The sequence below is a fragment of the Eubalaena glacialis genome, chromosome 3, assembly GCF_028564815.1.
Source record: "Eubalaena glacialis isolate mEubGla1 chromosome 3, mEubGla1.1.hap2.+ XY, whole genome shotgun sequence".
In the NCBI taxonomy this organism is placed as follows: domain Eukaryota; kingdom Metazoa; phylum Chordata; class Mammalia; order Artiodactyla; family Balaenidae; genus Eubalaena; species Eubalaena glacialis.
This window is the reverse complement of record NC_083718.1, coordinates 151,918,807-151,941,209: the sequence shown is the minus strand read 5'-3', so window position 1 is coordinate 151,941,209 and position 22,403 is coordinate 151,918,807. Positions and strand designations below refer to the sequence as shown.

The 22,403-nt window shown below is 35.8% G+C and overlaps 1 protein-coding gene across 1 annotated transcript in view; it reads left to right on the top strand.

Moving 5' to 3' along the window:
- OSBPL9 (oxysterol binding protein like 9) overlaps nucleotides 1-22,403 on the top strand; it is a 188,978-nt gene that overhangs the window by 89,196 nt on the left and 77,379 nt on the right. Inside the window, exon 4 of the mRNA XM_061184231.1 lies at nucleotides 18,199-18,275. Within this exon, the coding sequence (XP_061040214.1) occupies nucleotides 18,199-18,275 (77 nt within the window). The remainder of the gene's footprint in view (nucleotides 1-18,198; nucleotides 18,276-22,403) is intronic.

Below are 22,403 nucleotides of genomic sequence, written 5' to 3'. Positions count from 1 at the left end.
CTTCCCGGACCAGGGCTCGAACCCGCGTCACCTGCATCGGCAGGCAGACTCTCAACCACTGCGCCACCAGGGAAGCCCCATACCCCTTTTTAAATTTGTGTATATAACTAGTTATTAAGTCCTGTCCTCCTGAGGTCACACAAAAGTAGTGAAACTGGGACTTGAATCCAAGTTTTCTGATTAGAGTTTTGGGCTCTTGTTTTTCTCTATTTCATATACTATCTCCAAAGTGGAAAATGTATACTGTTATCTCTTGAGAAGGACTTTGTCTAGTAAGAAGGGCATGGGATGAGGCTTATTTAACAGGGCTAGGGTTGCTTGAAGCCTAGAGACAATTTTTACTGGCTCCTTCCTCAGTGGTACATCATTGCAAAATACCAAACTTTTCTGTTTCTCTATTCTGGAAAATAAGGAAAATAATAATACCTATCTCATGTAGTTGTTGTGAGGATTTAATTAGTTACTACATGTATGTTTAGACATAAGTGTCAGTGCTGACACATTAAGTGCTCAGTAGAGTTAGCTTTTATTATTTACACAGATAGAGACAGGACTCGGGCATTTCAGTGGAAGGAACAACTTGAGCAAAAGCTGGGAATTGTGAGTCATGTGAATAGTAAGTACAGTGTAACTGAAATGTAATGGTTTGTGGAGGAGTTATTGGGAAGTAAGAAAAGGTAGATTTGGATCTGCCAAATTGCTGGACTAGAGTGGTAAACTCAAAGTTGGGCCCCTAATGCCTAAGACAATGACTGGTATATGGCATATATTTATATACTACCTGAGCATGGGAACATTTGAATAAATTAAAAGAAGGAGAGAGAAAATCCCTTTATCATGAGTAACATATATGGAGAAGGTGACATTTCAGTGTAGCCCAGAAGAATGTATAGGATGCTAATAAGCAGGTATTAGAGGCTGTTAGAATGGGTGAAGATAACACCTCACTAAACAATATGCTACTCAACCAAGTGATTGTACTTTCCAAGAGACTAAATTGCCTGAGATCACAGATTGTCTTATCCTTGCTCATAACTCCAACATAGTACCTGGTGCATATTGGGGCTCAGTAGGTATTTGAGTAGTGTCTCAGCATTTAATCTTATAAATATGGTTTTGCGTAATGTTTTCATTTCACAACAACTTTCAGAGAAAAGAAGGGCTTCCTGATTATAGAGGCTAATTCTTCTTTTTGCTTCAGTTACAAGACAGGCAAATAACCACTTCCTTTTGCAAACAAGCAGTAGTTTGTTCATAGTTTGTCATATGTCTTAAAGGAGAAGAACATATGACAAGGAGGACAGATTCCTAAATAGTGGGATCAGGAATGGTAAGGTATAGGAGTTTTGGAAACTTGTTTAAAAATCTACTTTAAATATGTATAATGTAGGAAATGTAAATAGATATGTAATAAAGGAGCTAAGATTATAGAATCCTGAAAATGTAAGTATTTTACTTACTGGATGAATGTTGTTTGTCTTTCTGTGTGCCTTATATTGTTTCTATATAAGCCAGGCATTATTGGGAATTAGGAGTTACCAATAATCTCTTCCCTACTTATTTTCTCTGACTAATCATTTATCAGATTATTAGTAGAAGTTGTTTTCTCTTAAGGCTGTCTGTGATAATAATAACATATATTTTTTAATTTTATTGAAGTATAGTTGGTTTATAATGTGTTAATTTCTGCTATACAGCAAAGCAATTCAGTTATACATATATATATTCTTTTTCATATTCTTTTTCATTATGGTTTATCACAGGATATTGAGTATAGTCCCCTGTGCTATACAGTAGGATCTTGTTTATCCATCCTGTATAATAGTTTGCATCTGTTACCCAAATTGCCACTCCTTCCTTCCCCCTCTCCCCCTCGGCAACCACAAATCTGTTCTCCATATCTGTGAGTCTAACATACTGATATTTTAGTTTATGTCAGGTACTGTGGTAAATATTGTACACATTAATTATCTCATTTAAACCTCACAGCAACCTTATGAAGTCTAGGTATTATTGTCATGCCCATAGGTAGTATTACCATCCTCAGATTATAGATGAGGAGAGTAAACCTCAGAGAGTTTAAGTGACTTGCCCAAGGGCTGGGTGAATAAGGGAGAAGCTGGGTATCAGAGCCCTTCTTAGCCTTTACACTATACAGTTTAAGAGATAATGAAAAGCAATAGCTTTGTGGGGCTTAGAGAAGTGTTTTCCAAACCATGGATGGCAATCCATTAGAGGATTGTGAAACCTATTTAGTGGGCCAAGATAAACATTTCTTAAAAAATAAAGTACAGCAGAGAAAATACCAGTGCTTATGGCATGTAGTAAGAGCATAGATTGTTTTGTGAAACTAATGTTCAGTTTTACATGTATACGTGTATGTACACACATATGTGTTTATGTGTTTGTGAACTGAGGCCATGTTATAAATGTATTTCTTATTGTGGGTCACAGCCAAACAAAATTTGGAGCCCACGGGCTAAGAGAATGGAAAGAGAGCTTGAAAAATGTAATGAAGAGGAGAGGTAGGTGCTAGAGAAGGAATCCTAGAGATAAGCTGAATGTATAAATAACATTATAAAAAGAGGGAGGAAGAGTTAACCTATATAGATTTGGGGAAAATAATGTACTATCTATAAGTTGTTTTAACTAATTCATTAAATTGGGCCCTTTTAGCAGGGTTTCATTCAGAGTTAGTACAACTTTAATTTTACTTCTAGAGAGCTGTTTCTGCAGGTGGTTTGTGAATTGTGTATATCATGACTGTATTTTTATTTCTCTAATTAACAAATAATTTATTATGATTGAATAATAACCAGATATCTCATTGGTGCTTCATATCCACAAAGATATTTTTCCTATTAGATACAGTAGGGTAGAGGTTTGTTTACTGCCTCTTGAGAGAATGGGAGAAGGTTGGCTAGGTTAGTCAGAATAATAGAATATTGAATTTTCAGCTGAAAGGGACAATTTAGTCCAAGCCTTCATTAAAAAAAAAAAAAACTACCGTAAAAAACACGTAACATTAAATTTATCATCTTGATCTTTTTTTTTTTTTTTGCCTGCGTTGGGTCTTCATTGCTGAGCATGGGCTTTCTCTAGTTGCAGTAAGTGTGCAGTATGTGGGCTTCTCATCACGGTGGCTTCTCTTGTTGCATAGCACGGGCTCTAAGTGCACAGGCTTCAGTAGTTGCAGCACGTGGCCTCAGTAGTTGTGCCTTGTGGGCTCTAGAGCACAGGCTCAGTAATTGTGGTGCACGGGCTTAATTGCTCCACAGCATGTGGAATGCCCCCAGACCAGGGGTCGAACCCGTATCCCCTGCATTGGCAGGTAGATTCTTAACCACTACGCCACCAGGAAAGTCCCTTAATCATTTTTAAGTGTATAGGTCAGTAGTACATATTCACATTGTAGTGGAGCAGATCTCTAGAACTTTTTCATCTTGTGACACTGAAACTCTATACCTGCTAAACACTAATTCCCTCTCCCTCTTCCCCACCCCCAACCCTTGGTAAACACATTTCTACTTTCTGTTTCTATGATTTTGACCACTTTAAATATTTCATATGAGTAGAATCATACAGTATTTGTCCTTTTGTGACTGGCTTATTTCGCTTAGCATAATGTCCTCAAAGTTCATCCATGTCATAGCATGTGACATGGTTTTCTCCTTTTTAAAGGCTGCATAATATTCCATTGTGTGTATCTTTCACATTTTCTTTATCCATTCATCTTTTGATGAACATTTGGGTTGCACCCAGCCCTTGGCTATTGTGAATAATGCTGTGATGAACACAGATGTGCAAATATCTCTTTGAGATTCTGCTTTGAGTATTTGTGGTATATACCCAAAATTTAAATTGCTGGATCATATGGTAATTCTATTTTTAATTTTCTGAGGAACCTCTGTACTGTTTTCCATAGTGGCTGTACCATTTTACATTCCCACCAACAAGGGCTCCAACTTCTCTGCATCCTCGCCAAGGCATCTATTTTCTCTTCTTTTGATAGTGGCCATCCAGATGGATGTGAAGGGATTATCTCGTTGTAGTTTTTTTTTTTTTTTTTAAAGATTTAATTTTATTTATTTTTGGCTGCGTTGGGTCTTCATTGCTGCACACGGGCTTTCTCTAGTTGTGGCGAGCAGGGGCTACTCTTTGTTGTGGTACGCGGGCTTCTCCTTGCAGTGGCTTCTTTTGTTGTGGAGCATGGGCTCTAGGCGTGCGGGCTTCAGTAGTTGTGGCGTGCAGCCTCAGTAGTTGTGGCACGCGGGCTCTAGAACGCAGCCTCAGTAGTTGTGGCACGTGGGCTTGGTTGCTCAGTGGCATGTGGGATCTTCCCAGACCAGGGATCGAACCCATATCCCCTCCGTTGGCAGGTGGATACTTATCCACTGCACCACCAGGGAAGTCCCTCTCGTTGTAGTTTTGATTTGCATTTCCATAATGATTAGTGATATTGAGCATCCTTTTATGTTCTAATTGGCCACTTGTATGTCTTCTTTGGAGAAATGTCTATTCAAGTCCTTTGCCCTTTTTGTTTTTTTTTTTTTTTTTACCTTAAAATTTGTTTTGGTTCTGAAGAACCTAGGGGCAGGACAGGAATAAAGATGCAGACGTAGAGAATGGACTTGAGGACACGGGGAGGGGGAAGGGTAAGCTGGGATGAAGTGAGAGAGTGGCATGGACATATATACACTACCAAATGTAAAACAGATAGCTAGTGGGAAGAAGCTGCATAGCACAAGGAGATCAGCTCTGTGCTTTGTGTCCACCTAGAGGGGTGGGATAGGGAGCATGGGAGGGAGACGCAAGAGGGAGGAGATATGGGGATATATGTATATGTATAGCTGATTCACTTTGTTATACAGCAGATACTAACAGACCATTGTAAAGCAATTATACTACGATAAAGATGTTTAAAAAAATTTTTTTAATTGAAGTATAGATGATTTACAATGTTGTGTTGGTTTCTGGTGTACAGCAAAGTGATTCAGTTATACATATATACATACATATTCTTTTTCATATTCTTTTCCATTATGGTTTATTACAGGATATTGAATATAGTTCCCTGTGCTATACAGTAGGACCTTGTTGTTTATTTTATATATAGTAGTTTGTTTCTGCTAATCCCAAACTTCTAATTTATCCTTCCTCCATCCTTTTTCTCCTTTGGTAACCACAAGTTTATTTTCTATGTTTGTGAGTCTGTTTCTGTTTTGTAAATAAGTTCATTTGTGTCATATTTTAGAGCCCACATATAAGCAATATCACATGGTATTTGTCTTTCTCTTTCTGATTTACTTTACTTAGTATGATGATCTCTAGGTCCATCCATGTTACTGCAAATGACATTATTTCATTCTTTCTTAATAGCTGAATAGTATTCCACTGTGAATATACCACACCTTCTTTATCCATTCCTCTGTCGATGGACATTTAGGTTGCTTCCATGTCTTGGCTGTTGTAAATAGTGCTGCTGTGAACACTGGGGTGCATGTATCTTTTCAAATTAGAGTTTTCTTCCAGTATATACCCAGGAGTAGGATTGCTGGATCATGTGGTAACTCTATTTTTAGTTTTTTTAAGGAATTTTCATACTGTTTTCCATAGTGATAGCTCTGATTTACATTCCCACCAGCAGTGTAGGAGGGTTCCTTTTTCTCCACACCATCTCCAGCATTTATTATTTGTAGACTTTTTAATGATGGCCATTCTGACTGGTGTGAGCTGGCACCTCATTGTAGTTTTGATTTGCATTTCTCTAATAATTAGACATGTTGAGCATCTGTTCATGTGCCTGTTGGCCATGTGTATGTCTTCTTTGGAGAAATGTCTGTTTTGGTCTTCTGCCCATTTTTTGATTGGGTTATTTGTTTTTTTGGTATTGATCTGTATGAGCTGTCTGTATATTTTGGAAATTAATTCCTTGTGGGTCGCATCGTATGCAAGTATTTTCTCCCATTCTGTAGGTTGTCTTTTCATTTTGTATATGGTTTCCTTTGCTGTGCAAAAACTTGTAAGTTTGATTAGGTCCCATTTATTTATTTTTGCTTTTATTTCTATCGCCTTGGGAGACTGAGCTAAGAAAACATTGGTACGATTTATGTCAGAGGATGTTTTGCCTATATTCTTTTCTAGGAGTTTTATGGTGTCTGATCTTATATTTAAGTCTTTAAGCCATTTTGAGTTTATTTTTGTGTATGGTGTGAGGGTGTATTTTAACTTCATTGATTTACAAGCGGTTGTCCAGCTTTCCCAACACCACTTGCTGAAGAGACTGTCTTTTCTCCACTGTATGTTCTTGCCTCCTTTGTCGAAGATTAATTGACCATATAGGTGTGTGGGTTTATTTCTGGGCTTTCTATTCTGTTCCAGTGATCCATATGTCTGTTTTTGTGCCCTAACCACACTTCTGATTACTGTAACTTTGTAGTATTGTCCGAAGTCTGGTAGGGTTATGCCTCCAGCTTTGTTCCTTTCCCTCAGGATAGCTTTGGCAATTTGGGGTCTTTTATGGTTCCATATAAATTTTAGGATTATTTGTTCTAGTTCTGTGAAAAATGTCATGGGTGATTTGATAGGGATCGCATTAAGTCTGTAGATTGTTTTGGGTAGTATGGCCATTTTAACAATATTAATTCTTCCAATCCAAGAGCAAGGGATATCTTTCCATTTCTTTGAATCATCTTCAGTTTCCTTTATCAATATTTTATAGTTCTCAGCATATAAGTCTTTTCCCTCCTTGGTCAGGTTTATTCCTAAGTATTTCATCTTTTTGATGGGATTTTGAAAGGGATTTTGGTTTACTGTCCCTTTCTAATACTTCATTGTTAGGGTAAAGAAATGCAACAGATTTCTGTATGTTAATCTGATATCCTGCTACCTTGCTGGATTCGTTTATCAGTTCTAATAGTTTTTGTGTGGAGTCTTTAGGGTTTTCTGTATATAGTATCATGTCATCTTCATATAATGACAGTTTTACCTCTTCCCTTCCAATTTGGATACCTTTTACTTCTTTTTCTTGTTTGATTGCTGTCCTTTGCCCATTTTTTAATCAAGTTGTTGTTGTTGAATTGTAGATGTTCCTTATGTATTCTGGATATTAACCCCTTATCAGATTTATGATTTGCAGTTATCTTCTCCTATTCTTTAGGTTGCCTTTTCTCTGTGTTGATTGTTTCCTTTGATGCACAGAAATTTTTAAGTTTGTTGTACAGTAGTCCCGCCGTATAACAGGGATACATTCCAAGACACCCAGTGGATGCCTGAAACCGCAGATTGTACTGAACTCTATATATACTGTGTTTTTTCCTATACATACATACCTATGATAAAGTTTAATTTATACATTAGGCACAGTAAGAGATTAACAACAATAATAACATAGAACAATTATAATGATACTGTAATAAAAGTTATATGAATGTGGCCTCTCTCAAAATATATTATTGTACTGTACTCACCTTCTTCCTTTGATGATGTGAGATGATAAAATGCCTAGTGATGAGATGAAGTGAGGTGAATGATGAAGGCATTATGAAGTAACATTAGGCTACCATTGACCTGATGATGCATTGGAAGGAGGATCATCTGCTTAGGGTGGATCATGGAACCATGACAAATTGATTGTTGGGTGCAAGAAGCCCATTATGTCGATGGTTGGGGATCCTGGACAGGACAAACAGGACGGTGTGAGATTTCATCAAGCTACTCAGAATGACACACAGTTTAAAACTTATGAATTGTTTATTTCCATTTAATATTTTAGGACCTGGTTAACCAGGGGGTGGGAGCGTGGGGCAGTAACCAAAACTGCAGAAAGTGAAACTGTGGATAAAGGGGGACTACTGTAGTTCTATTTGTCTATTTTTAAATTTTATTGCCTGTGCTTTTGATATCATATTCAAGAAATCCCTGCAAATCCAATGTTCTAAAGATTTCCCCCTATGTTTTCTTCTAGGAGTTTAATAGTTTTAGGTCTTACATTTAAGTCTTTAAAACGTTTTCAGGGAATTCCTTGGCAGTCCAGTGGTTAGGACTCCGTGCTTTCACTGCCGTGGGCCTGGGTTCAGTCGCTGGTCAGGGAACTAAGATCCCGCAAGATGGACAGAGTGTCAATAACTAAATAACTAAATAACTAAATAAATAAATTTTCTGTCAGTTTTTGTATATGGTAAGGGTCCATCTTCATTCTTTTGAATGTGGATATCCACTTTTTCCAGCACCATTTGTTGAAGAGACTGTCTTTTCCCCATTATATAGTCTTGGCACCCTTGTCAAAAATCATTTGCCCATACATACAAGGGTTTATTTCTGGGCTCTCCTCTGTTCCATTGGTCTATATATCTATCTTTATGCCAGCGAGCCTATAAGCCATGTGGTGTTGGACTAGAATTGGAGGTATCAATATGAACTCATGATTTTAGATAGATAGATAGATAGATAGATAGATAGGAAGTGCATGAAAAAGAATGGAGGCATGTCAAAAGGAGGAGAACTAGGACTTGTTCTGAGGCACGTGGGGCTTAAAGATGGGAAGGAAGGTAGAGTCGAAGTTAAGATTCGAGGAGGGGGAAAGTATGCCGTGAACAGGAAAACAATTCGTTTAGAGTGTTTAGGGGCCAATGAGAAGATGGTTTGGTTCGTATAAATGAGGCATGAAATAAAAGATGTGGAGGACCTTTACTGTTAGACAGGGAGGTTAGGTACATTCAGTAGGGTATGGGAGAATGTTGAGGATTTTTGATGGAAGCAGCCTTGCAATATAAGCTCAAATCTGAGTGAGGTGTGCAGGCTGCGTTCGAGTTAGCAGAGTTAAGCACATGTACTACTTTTGTGGTGATGTTTTGTTTACAGGCATGAGACTGTATGAGAGCTTGAACGAGCATGTTGTCGGTAGGGATGGAAAGAAAGGGTAGAGAGAGGGACTATGTCAACGAAGGATCTGGTGATTGTTTGTGAGGAGGTGGCAGATTTAAAGGTGATCGCTATTGGTGCCCTGATGGCAGTGAGAATGACGCCTCACGTCACGTCCCAGACATTTCTCAGTTCAGGCCTCACTCTCACAACCACTTCCTAACTGGAACGCCACCTCTATTTTTGCCACCTTCAGTTTTCATTGTCCACAGCGCTGCCAGATTGATAATTTTAATATGCAAATTAGACCATGTCACTCTCATGCTTGAAATTCTTCAGGGGCTCTCCATTGTCATAAAGTCCATTCACACTCCTTGGGATGGGATCCTAAACTTTCGCCATTTCCTCTTCCCCTGTCAGCCTACTGTTCTAGACACATTGAAACCAGTTTCCCAGTTTTCACCCTTTTCATGCTTAAGTGCCTTTGTTAGTGTCTTTCCACTTTCAGGATGTCCTTATCTTTCTCTATTTGACAAACTAATTACTATTCTTTAATATCTAAACTCCTTAAAGAGTTCTTCCCTGATTTTTCATTCATACCCTTCGGTGGTGACATAAGCCATGTATTTATACAGCTAAATACAAATCTGTCTTTTTTACCGATTTTTGAGCTCCATGGAGTCAGGGATAAGTTATAATAAATGCTCGACAGTGATGATAATAATAATTAATGCTTATTGAGCACTTACCTTATGCCATTTACCTGTCAAAGTGTTATATTTGGACTAACTCATTTAATCTCTGTAATAACCTTATGGGATAGATTCTATTACTGTCCTCATTTTACAGATGAGAACACTGAGACTTAAAAAGGTTAAGTAACTTGTTGAAAGTCGTATGGTTAATAGACAGCAAAGTTCAGAGTTGAACCTGGACGTTCTGGCTCTGGAGTCCATATTCTTTAATTTCATATGTCACAGTTGTTTACCATGATATTCTCTAAATGTTGTCTTGTGATGAACCCAAATTGTTAAAAGTTTGATGTAGTTAAATTTATGTCATTGTCTTTATATCTTGTTTAAGTTTTATACCCTGTTTAAGAAGCTTTCTTCTATCCCAAAGTTATGACGATATTCTCCTGTTTTACCTTCTGGAAAATGTATTGTTTTTCTTTCATATTTAAGAATTAAGGAATCACCTGGAATTGATTTTTATGTATAGTACAAGGTAGGGTCAAGTTTCATTTTTCCCCCCATATTGTCCTAGCACCATTTATTGAAAGATTTTTCCTTATTGTTCTTTGGAACCACACTTATCACAAACCAAGTGTCCATATATATGAGTGTGTCTGTTTCTGGACTCTGTTCTGTTTCATTGGTTTGCTATTTATCCTAGCTCCAGTACCACTTTTTCTTAATTGTTGTAGCTTTATAGTAAGTCTTTATATGTGATAGAGTAAATCCTCTAAGAATGCTTCTCCCTTTTCAAGAAAGCCTTTGCTATTCTTTACCTTTTGTACCATTTTGTCTTTGTATTGCATTGTATTGGTTTTTGTTTTTTTTGTTTTTTTTTGGGCCGCGCTGCACGGCCTGCAGGATCTTTAGTTCCCCAACCAGGGATTGAACCCATGGCCGCGACAGTGGAAGTGTGGAGTCCTAACCACTGAACCACCAGGGAATTCCCTGTATTTGTATTTTAGAATCAGCTTGTCAAATTCCCCAAAATGCGTTTTGGACTTTTAATTTGCATTGCATTTAATCTATAGATCAATTCGAATATTGTTATAGTATTGAATCTTCCAACCCATGAAACAGTATTTCTGTTTATTTATGTCTTCTTTGATTTATTATAATAATGTCTTTAAAATACAGTTTTTAAAATTTGAAATAATCTCACACAAAAAAGTTGCAAATACAGTACAAAGAACTTTGCCCCCCGCCCCAGAACTGTTTGAAAGTAAGTTGTTAACTGGATGTCCCATCACACCTGAATGTTTTATTATTATATATTTCCTGCAAACAAGGAAGTTTTCCTGTATACACACTATGCAACCATTAAAATCAGGAAATTAACATTGATGCATTAATACCATCTAATCCTTAGACTCTATTCAGGTTTTGCCAGTTGTCCCAATAATGTCCTTTATAGAAAGAGAATCTGGTTCAGAATCACATTTTGCATTTAGCTGTCATGTCTGTGTAGTCTTCTTCAGTCTGGAACAGTTCCTCAGTCTTTCCTTGACTTTTATGTCCTTGATACTTTTAAATATTATAGGCTAATTATTTTGTAGAATGTCGCTCAGTTTGTTTTTTCCTGATGTTTCTTCATGATTCAGATTATATATCTGGCCTGAATATCACAGAAGTGATTCTGTGTTTTTATCACAGAGTTTCAATTTGTCCCATAACTGATGACATTTACTGTGATAACTTGATTGAGATGGTATCTGCCAGGCTTTTGTTGTTAAATTTTGTCTTTTTCCCTTCTTAATATTTTGTGGGGAGGTATTTTGAAGCTATGCTGAATCCCATTCCTCAACAAACTTTCAATTTATGTGTATCAGTAGTAACTCATGGTTTCCTGTTTTACTCAACGGATTATCATTCTTTACTATCATTATTTATTTTAATGCTCAAACTGTCCTTGATTTGGCCAGTAGGATTTTCTTTAAGCTGACTTCTGTGTTCTCTTGACATGTTCCTATCATTCTCTGAGTATTTTCTTCCTTACTTTCTGGCACAAAAAAGATGTTCCAGACTAATTTTCTATCTTCCCTGTCCTAGTCCCGGAATCAACCATTTTTCCAAGGAGCCTTAGTTCCTCTTAATGGAGAAAAGTATTTAGAATCAATACCTGCTGCTAGGTGTACTTATTGCTGTTGGCTGTCATGGTGCCCAGGCCCTCTCAGAGCTAGGAAACGTATGAATGTAATATACGTGTGTACATAAATGTGTATTCATGTCCATATTTCCATATGTATTTATTTACATAAATATTGAAAACCATGAGTTCATACTGATACCTCTATTTCCAATCTAACATCACAGAAATCATTCTGGTTTTCTCCCTTACCACTTTTGTAACTATTAATATTTTCCAACAGTGAGAAACCCTTTATATATATTTACTCATTTGATCAATCCTTCTGTATGTAATTAGTTTCCCATCATCACCCACTTCCTTGTGTGCATGTCACCCTCATTACACTCAGCCTGGTAAACCTTGTGCCAGGCTGACCCCGCCCCCGACAATGTGGACTCCTTCCTCACCTTTCTTGGGCTCTGACTCCTCCATGCTGCACTTTTCCACTGTGTAGTTTCCCTGTTCATCCTGCTGGCTTTGATACCCCGTGCCAGGTTGTCCCTTGGCTTGATGTATGCCCTCCTTGTGTTGCTCAGGCTCTGATGTCCTGAGTTGACCCATTTGGTGCAATACTTTTAACTAAAACACAGAGCTCATTTGATTTTTCCCTTCTAATGCCCCCTTTCTGTTCCAGAGTTCAATCTAAAATCCCATATTGCATTTAGTTATGACAGTTCCTTGTTCTTTTCTTGTCTTTCGTGACTTTGACATTTTTGATGAGTATTAGTTATTTTGTAGATTGTCTCTCAGTTTGGGTTTATTTGATGTTTTCTCATGATTAGGTTGAGATTATGTGTTTTTTGGCAAGAATACTACAGAAGTGATGCTGTTTCCTTCTCAGTGGCTCGTATTGTGGGGGGGGATGGTATACATCAAGAAATTTGTTACTGGTGATGTTAACCTTGATCACTGGATTAAGGTGGTGTCTGCCAGACTTCTCCATCATAAAAGTACTGTTCTTCCCTTCATAGTTGATAAATATGTTGGGGGAGATAACTTTGAGACTCTGCTAATATCCTGTTTCTCCTCAAACTTTTGCCCACTGTTTTTAGCTATCAGTATGCCATTGGTGGATCTTGCCTGCAGTAATTATTGCTGTCGTGTTTGTCTAAAGGTGATTTAAAAATTTCTTTCATCCCTACAGTACTTATGAATTGTAACTCTTCTGAAGAAAGAGCTGTGCCTTCTTCCCCATTTTTTTACTTATTCAAGTAATTTATTTATATCAATATTGCACTCTTAGATATTTATTTTATTCTATGAATTATAATTCAGTACTATCAGTTATTCTGTTGCTCACATTCTTTAGGCTTTGGTTATTGGAACTCCTTCAGGTTGGCTCCTGTTTCCTTTTGACGTGCCGCCATTCTTTTTCATGCACTTCCTATGTATGTATGTATGTATGTATCTGTCTATCTATCTAAAACCCTGAGTTCATATTGATACCTCCAATTCTAGTCCAACACCACATGGCTCATTCTAGCCTTCTCCCTTTCCTTATTTGTAATTTTTTTCCCTCGGACAGTGAGAAACCTGGTTCTCATAATCTACAATATATTCACTTGTTTGTAGTTACAGAATTGCTAAACTATACTCCTATGAAAACCGTATTTACAGCATTTGTGCAGTTTTTGTACAGTGTGTATGGTTATGTTTTGGTTTAGCCTTGCATTATCTAGTTAGAATACTGTTTTCAAAGTTAGTTGGGTTTAATTTTTTCGTCCTCATACCCTTCTTTGTGATTGTCTTATTCATTTGTAATACAGTTAGGTTAATTTGTTTCTATTTATATTCTGTTCTGGGTTCCCCCTCCCCATCCTGGTTGATTTAAAATTATTTATTTATGGGGAGAGTGTGTGAAATGTTACTATGGTTCTAAAGAGTCTGAGTATATAAAAACAATAAATTCAGAGAAGTGTTACTACCTCTGTATCCCTACTAACTCATTCCTGTTTTCCCTGACTTCCATCCTTTCCCACTGTGCTTTGTAGGTAACCAGTCTCTTTAGTTTATAGTTCATCCTTCTTCTATTTATTTTGCACAAACAAGCAGATGCATGTATATTTTCTTATATCCTCTTCTTTCTTCTTTCTTCTTTTTTTCATTTCATAGTGTATCTGAAAAATCACTTAAAAGTGATCTTCCTTGTTCTCTTTTTTACACCTGCATTGTACTCCATGGTTTATTCAACCACCTTCCTCTGTCTGAGTATTGAGGCTCTTTCCAATATTTTGTAATTATAAGCAATGCTACAGTGAATAACCTTGTTCATATGTATTTTTATATTGTTGGATGTTGCTTGATTTTTTGCATACTCAACCAACCTTGTATTTCTGGAATACACTCAACTTCGACTTGACATATTACAGTTTTATAAAGGACTTTTGCATGTCTTTTATTGCATTAGAATTGCCTTAAATTTTTTTCTCTCATAATAGTCTTGTCAGGTTAATATCCAAGTTATGTTGACCTTACGAGAGTTGGGGAGTGTTCTTCTTTTTCTATTCTCTGGAATATTTTGTGTTAGATTGGCATTATTTCTTCCTTAAATGTTTGACAGAGTGCTCTGGTGAAACTTTCTGGGCCTGGAGTTTTCTTAGTGGGATGATTTTTCAATTATTTTTATATAGAGTATTTTTTTAAATTTATTTTTATTTATTTATTTTTTGAACTTATTTATTTTTTATGTATTTTTTTTTTTGGCTGCACTGGGTCTTCATTGCTGTGCACGGGCTTTCTCTAGTTGCGGCTAGCGGGGGCTACTCTTGGTTGCGGTGTGCGGGCTTCTCATTGTGGTGGCTTCTCTTGCGGGGCATGGGCTCTAGGCGCGTGGGCTTCAGTAGTTGTGGCTCACGGGCTCTAGAATGCAGGCTCAGTAGTTGTGGCACATGGGCTTAGTTGCTCCACGGCATGTGGGATCTTCCCAGACCAGGGCTTGAACCCGTGTCCCCTGCATTGGCAGGTGGATTCTTAACCACTGTGCCACCAGGGAAGCCCTATATAGAGTATTTTTGATCTACCAAGGGCACTTTCCTGTGGTCTCATCTAATAGTTACAGAACTATCCAAATTTTAAAATTTCTTCTTGTGGAAGTTTTGGTAGGCTGTATTGTAAAGAAAATTTTCCATTTAATTAAATTTTTCATTTTTATCATCATGGAGTTATTCATAACATTCTCTTATAAACTTCTGAAGGTGTGCATCTGTTGTGATGTCCTCTTTCTCATTCATGATGTTAATGACCTGAGTCACCTCCTCCTATCAGTCTTGCTAGAAGTTCATCAATTTCATTAGTATTTCAGGTAACCAACTTTAGGCTTTATTGATCTATCTTATTGTTTGCTCTCTACTTGATTGATTTATGTTCCTTATCATTTCCTTTCTGCTTATTTTGAATTTAATTTCCTGTTATTTCAACCTTTTTGCTTTTCTAAATGTATGCATTTAAGGCTATAAATTTTCCTTTATGCACTACTTTAAACTGAATCCAACAGTTTTCAATATGTCATGTTTTCATTTATGCAGTTTCAAATATTTTCTGATTTCTAGTGAGATATTTTTCTTTGACCAATAGATTATTTAGTGTTTTTTAAAAACTTTTTTCCAAATACCTGAGTATTTTCTAATTTATATTTTTATAGCTGATTTCTAGCTTACATTTTCACTGTTAATATACTGTGTGTGATTTAACTCCTTTGAAATTTGTTAAGACTTGTTTAGGGTCCATTATGTGGTCAATTTTTTGAAGTAGTTTGTGAGTGCTAGAAAAGAATGTCTATTTTACACTTTGTGTGCACAGTATTCTGTATATGCCCAGTGGATCAAGTTTATTCATCAGGGATTGTTCAGATCTTCTAGGTTCTTACTAATTTTTCTGTCTGCTTGATCTATTGGTTAATGAGAGAGATGTGTTAAAAACATGTATGTATATATTTCATGTTATTTTAGTTACATATAAATTTATATTTATATCTTCCTGATTAATTGAACACTTGTATTTACAAAGTGAGCCTCTTGAAGACTTTTTGTGATAATGTCTATTTTATGTGATTTAAATAACATCACCTTTTGGGAGTTAGTGTTTCTATGGTATATCTTTTTCTATACTCTTATTTTCAATATTTCTGTACCCTTATATTTAATAAGTATCTCTTGTAAGCATCATATAAAATCTTGTTTAAAAACCTTTCTTTTTTAGTTGGAGCATTTACTTCATTTACATTTAATTTAATTACTGATGTTTTTAGGCTTAAAAATTTACCATTTTACCATCTTTCCTTTTTGCCTTACATATTCTGTTTCTTTTTTATCCTTTTTGTCAATTTTTGGATTATTTTTTATTATTGGATTGTAAAATTTTATTATTTTGGAAGTTGAACACTTAAAAAAAAACCCTTTCAGTGATTACTCTAAAAATTACGACAAAATCCTTCAGTTGTCAAAATCAAATGTTAATTGGTAATTTTATCTTCTTTCCAAACAATGTAAGAACCTTAGAATTCTTTAACTCCATTTCCCCTTTCCCAGTCTATTTGCAGTTGTTTTGCATTTTAATTTTGTATGCATTTATTTAAAACCTCACAAGATATTATCATTTTATGTAGTCAATATTCACGTAGTTTTACCCATGTACTTATCATTTTTATTACTCTACATTTTTTCCTGCTTCTACCACTTTCCATTAGACATTATTCTCTATGCATGGAGTATACCTTTACAAATTTTCTTTAATAAATATATGCTGGTGACAAATTCTCTGATTTTTGTTTGTCTGAAAATGACTTTATTTCATCTTAATTCCTGAAAGATATTTTTCAGTAAATTCTAGATTGGAAGTTATTTTCTTTTAGTCATTAAGTATAGTACCGTCTTGTCTTCTGGTCCCCATTGTTTCTTTTGAGACCTAGCACAATTTAATTGTCGCTTTTTTGAAAGTAATCTGTCCTTTCTCTCTCTGTTCCCTGCCCCTCACCCCCACCGTGACTATTTTTAAGATATTTCCTCTATCTTTGGTTTGCAGTAAATTTTGCTGGGATGTGCCTAGCTGTGGGGTTTTGTTTGTTTGTTTGTTTTTGATTTATTCTGCTTAGAATTCTTAGGACTTCTGAAATCTGTGGCTTAATGTCTTTCATCTGTTTTGAAAAATTCTTAGCCAAATAGTGTTTCTATTCCATTCTCTCTTTTGTCTCTTTTTGGTATTCCAATCCCATGCACATGACACCCTCTTACTCTCTATGTTGCTCTCCCTTTCTTCTATATTTTCTATCTCTTTGACTCATTGTCTTTTGTTCTGAAGAGTTTCTTCCGACCGCTCTTCCAGTTCTCTCATGGTTTCTTTAGTTGATTTAATCTGCTGTAAGACACATCCATTGAGTTCTTAATTTTGCTTATTATGTTTTTCAATTTTACAATTTATATTCAATTATTTTAAAAACCTATATCATTTATAAAATGGTTTCTAAGTCTCTGTCAAAGTTTCCAGTCTTTTGTTGAATGTATTAAACATAGTTACTTTTAAAGTACGGGATTGTTTGTTCAGATATCTGGAGCTCTTGTTCATATGTTTCTATTGTCATTTGATTCTCATTTATGTGTGCTTGTCTCCTTGTATATCTTTGGTTATCTTTGCTTATGTGCTAGACATTGTATTTAAAATTGTTTCTAGAAATAATTTGGCAGCTGAGATTATGTTATCTTTCTACAGAAAAGATTTTCATTTGCTTTTGCTAGCTAGGTGCTTAGAGTCACTAAAAACCCGGGGTAGTTTTAATCCATTTCAGGCATCAAGATTTTTCTGACCACCCACATGACTGAGCAATTATTTTAATTCTGTTTTATTCTTAATTCCAAGGTGCAGCCCTTTGAGGTCCCAATCAAAACTTGAGCTATTTGCCAGAGCCACCACTCTTGGTGGGCCCTGGCCTCCAATTTTTGGCCTGATAAGACTTTTTTTTTTTTTTAATAGACTTTATGTTTTAGAGTAGTTTTAAGTTCACAGAAGAATTGAGCAGAAGGTACATGGAGTTCCCATATGCCCCCTGCCCACACATACTGACAAGGCTTTTAAGAAATTGCTCAATCTACAACTCCTCTCCTGGAATGTACAATGCCTCCAGGAGGAAAGTGGCCCTATATACCAGGCCTATCTTCTAGATGTTTGTCTTTTCCTAGATTTTGGCCTGTTAATTCTTTACTACCTTGTTGTTTTCTGATGCCTTCAAAACAGTTATTTTTAATAATTATTTTAGCTTTTCTGATTATTCTCAGTGGGAAGGCAGCCTGCTATTATTGAACACATTTATTCCCTTTGATATAAATGGCTGTATTTTTGGAAAGGATAGAAAGATAAATCCATTAAGGAAATGGCACAACCAGAAACCTTTTCTATTAGCATCATGGTTTAAAATTTTTGCTTCCAAATATGGAGATATATTGTAGAAATTAAGGTTTTAATTTTTATAAACTTTTATTCCAGCTCGTGATGCTGATGAACGAGAGAAGTGGATCCATGCCTTAGAAGAAACTATTCTTCGACATACTCTTCAGCTTCAAGTAAGAGTCTTTACATGGCTTCTGGATAGTTCATTAGGTTTTCTTTGTTTGTTTTCTTTTTTTTTTTAAATAACTGATAGGATGTAAGGAAAACTTTTAATTTCTGAGTTATTTTTGCCTTTACAGTGTTATAATATATAGTAAAGTTATAGTCATTTTTTTCTGCTTAAAATACTGATTTTTGTCTAGAAACAAGACAGTGCAAGGCAATGTTGAAAGTGAAATGCTATGTTAAAATTAAAATGTGCCAAGTTCATTTTTAAAATTTAGTATCTATAGTTGGTTATTGGTATAGCCAAATTATATAATAATGCACAATAATAGATAAGTGCTGAGAAGTTGACCTGCTTTTCTTGTTACAGGATTTGGCAGTTACCATGTGTGTTGGGTAGTACTCTTAGGGATGCAAGTGAAAGAAAAATCCCAAACTGGTTTAAAAGAAAAAAGCACATCTAGCTTGGGTGTGGTTTGAAGTAGGCATTTAAACAATGTCATGAGGACCAAGATCCCTCATCTCTATTTCTAGGTCTTAGTTCTTCTGGGTTGGCTTCATTTTTAGATAGGTTCTCCCTTTGTGGTAGTAAGATGGTTGCAGCAATTTCAGCCTCCCATTGGTGGAACTCCAAATCTATAGGAGGCTATTGCTCTTTCTGGATTAAGAGGATTAGTGCTGATACCTCAGCTTCAATCACTTTCCCGGTCCTGACCAATCACAATTTCATAGCCGTATGTTCTTCCTCTGGAAATGGGATGTTATCTGCTTCATCAGAAACACATAGCTTATAGAGTAGAAGGTGGTCCCCCCAACCCCCTTGCCCCCAAGCAAAGTCAGAATAGGGAAAAAAAGATCCTAGGTAACAAAAACAACAAATGTCTACTCTACCATACTAAAGATAGTTTTCTATGTTTATTCTCCACTGCAAGAGCTTATATTGTGGCATATAGAGAGGATTTTATTTTATTTTGATTTACAGGATTGAATCCTAGAAAGCTGATGTTTTATAGTCCTTTATCTCTACTTAACTTGTCCAGGAATTGGCTTGATTAGACAAGTTAGTATAGGACATCCCAGGTCCTATAGTGAACTCCCCATCACTTTGAAAGTTATTCAAACAGAGGCTTAAAAAACATTACATGAGGAAGTTGTTATTAAGAGACTGTAAGAAATGAATATGGAGTTGAACTAGGAGATCTGTAAGTTACTCTGTGAGCTATGCTTTTTAAAAGCAACTTCATAATTTCTATGAAGAAATTCTATGAATTCATTTTAATGAATTTCTTCATAAGTTTCTTTTTAATTTAGGCTGTTTTATAAATGACTAGCATCATTTTAGCAAATTTGTGATCCAGTAAGAAGATAAGTATTTTAAGATTCAGATTAGACTGAATGTGGCAGATGAGATTCCTTCCACAGTTGGTTAGACTGATATTCAAGTCTCTATGTGATCTATTCTCAGACTGCCTTTCTAGACATTTCCACCACTGTACCCCTACATAAACCTACTAGAGTGCTGCCGTTTACTTGCTTTCCTCTGAACACATCTTTTCATTTCTGGTCTCTACATTCTTGTACATGATGCTCTGTCTCTCTGTAATGCCATCTGCCTCCACTCTGCCTTTGCATTCTGCCTCTTTTCTTCAAAGCCCAGTTCAGAACTGACCTCTTCTGTGGAGCTTCCCCTGACCAACCCCTCCTCCCCCACCCCCCAAACTCAGTGATCTCTTTCCTTTGAATGTCATACTCGTTGCACAGTTCACTGAGTCCTTACCATATTCTTCTTATCATCCTTTAAAGTATATATAATTCCCACCTCGTCGGTTAGGATGCAGACTCCTTAAGGTCAGGTACTTAATTTGATCCAATTTTGGAATATATGAGCTTTTGCTTTGAAGAGAATTTACATGTCTTTGGGAATAACAAGAAGAAAAAGATAACTTTGGGAAGTCTTAGACTCTGATAGCTTTGCTATTTTAAAATACATGTAATAAAAAGAGTTATTTATATATATATATATTTTTTTCTAAAGTTAATACATGCAGAAGATGGGACATTTAGAAGTATGTAATTAAATGTTAATTTGATTGGCAGAAAAAGTAAAGATTTTCTTCCCAGAGATGGTGAAGTATGGTGAAGGACTTGACTCTGGAACCAGAATGTCTTGGTTTGTATCCCAGTGCCACCACTTATTCTTGACATTACTCTGAGTTCCAATGTCCTCATCTATAAAATGAAGATAATAAAAGTACCTAATTTACAGGGTTATTTTGATGATTAAATGAGTTAAATGTAAATTTGTTGAAATAATGCCTAGCTAAAGTAATAACTTGGCAAATTTTAAGCCATTACTAATGCAACTACTACTCTTACCATTCCCACCCCCTGTACATTCTAAATGGTGCTCTCAATGGCATTCTAAATGGTGCTCGATAAATGTTAGTTAAATAAAGAAATAATTGAAGGAATTAATGAACAAACACATGATGTATAGATTGCTTTTATATTGCTCTTTATTGAGAACTTTGAGATGTATTGTTTCCCCTAGCCTCATTAGATTTTATTTTTGTATCATGTAGGAAAATAGATGTGTTTTGTTTTTCTCCCTTGAAACCCTTTGTTTCCCAAAGGAAATGATTGCAATATAGATGTGTCACTTCTTCCACAGGTAAAATGGTATGAAGTCGCCAGTTACTTGGGGTTCCTACAACAAAGGAAAATTCCCCTAAGGAATGTTGCCAATGTTGTTGCTATTACTGAGAGGGCAGACAAATTTCTGGCTCCTAAATTGGAATTTAGGATTCAAGGATTCATTTTTTAAAATAAATTTTGTTGTAATAGTGGTGGCCTGTCTATCTTGAACTCTTGGGAAACAACTAAAAACAAATGATCCAATTTTATAGATGCTAAAGTTTATTCCTTTAACTGCCAAAAATTTATTTTAACTGTGTTTTTATGGAAATCTTTTAGAACTTATATTTTCCTGCCTTCTCTTTATAAAAATAAAGTTTAAAACTTAAAAAAAAAATAGTGCATGCTCAATTCAGAATGTATAGAGAATACATAAAAGTTATTTATTTGGTAAATATTTATCAGACACTTAATGTGTTCCATGCACTATACTAGTTGTAGAGAATATAAGTGTGAATAAATGACATATTGTCCTTGTCTTTATGGAGCTCAGCCTAGTATAAAGAAGAAAATAAAAATCATGGGAATTGAATTTTTAAAAAACTACAGTAAAACTACATTTATAGGATGTCATAAGTAAGTCATGCTTCCAAAAAAAATTTAGCTATGTAGAAGTATATAAAATAAAAGCAATAGTTTTTCCTACACCCCTTCTTTAGAGGAAAAACATAGAGTTCCAGTTTGTTAACATCCTAATCCTAATGTAAAGTTAGTGTGCCTAAAAGCTGGAGCATTTAAAATGAAGAGTAATCACACAATACAAAGCCGTTTTATCCATCGTGTGGCAACAAGCTCTGTACTTCTAACCAGTTTGGGCAACTCACGTGGTTTTAATGAAACCTGTAAGTTGTTTCAGAAGAAAGTTAAGTGACCAATGCAGAATTTAACTGTAAAAATTAGGGCAGTAACACCTTTCTCATATAATTTACAAATTGGATGGTACTAAAAGGCTTATAACAGAAAAACATTAGCCTTCTGCCCCTCTGCTTTCTCTGTTCTCCTTGTTAGACTCCCCATTTTCAACCTTTTTAGCTGTGTATACTGCTATTTTTGTAGCATAGTACCTGGCATTTCATTCATTCATTAGACATTTATTAGGCAATTAATACATGCCAGTCGCTGTGTGAGGTGATGCTAAAGATACAGTGATGAATAAGCAGTACACTATCATAATCATTGTGGGGTTGTGTAGAGGGTATTCATTCCTAACCTTGAACCAAATATTTTGTTTGTTTGTTTGTTTCATAATGCATTGAGAATTGCAAATAATTTATACAGAAACTTCTGGAACATGGTGGTCCTGATCACAAGTTAGGGGCTGCTTCTACTATATGCCAAATGGTATATTTATTCTATCTGGCTAAATTTTCTATGTGAAAATTTATTGGCTGACTTTAATTTTGAGACTTCTGGGTACTGGTCAGACAAAATAGTGGAGCTAC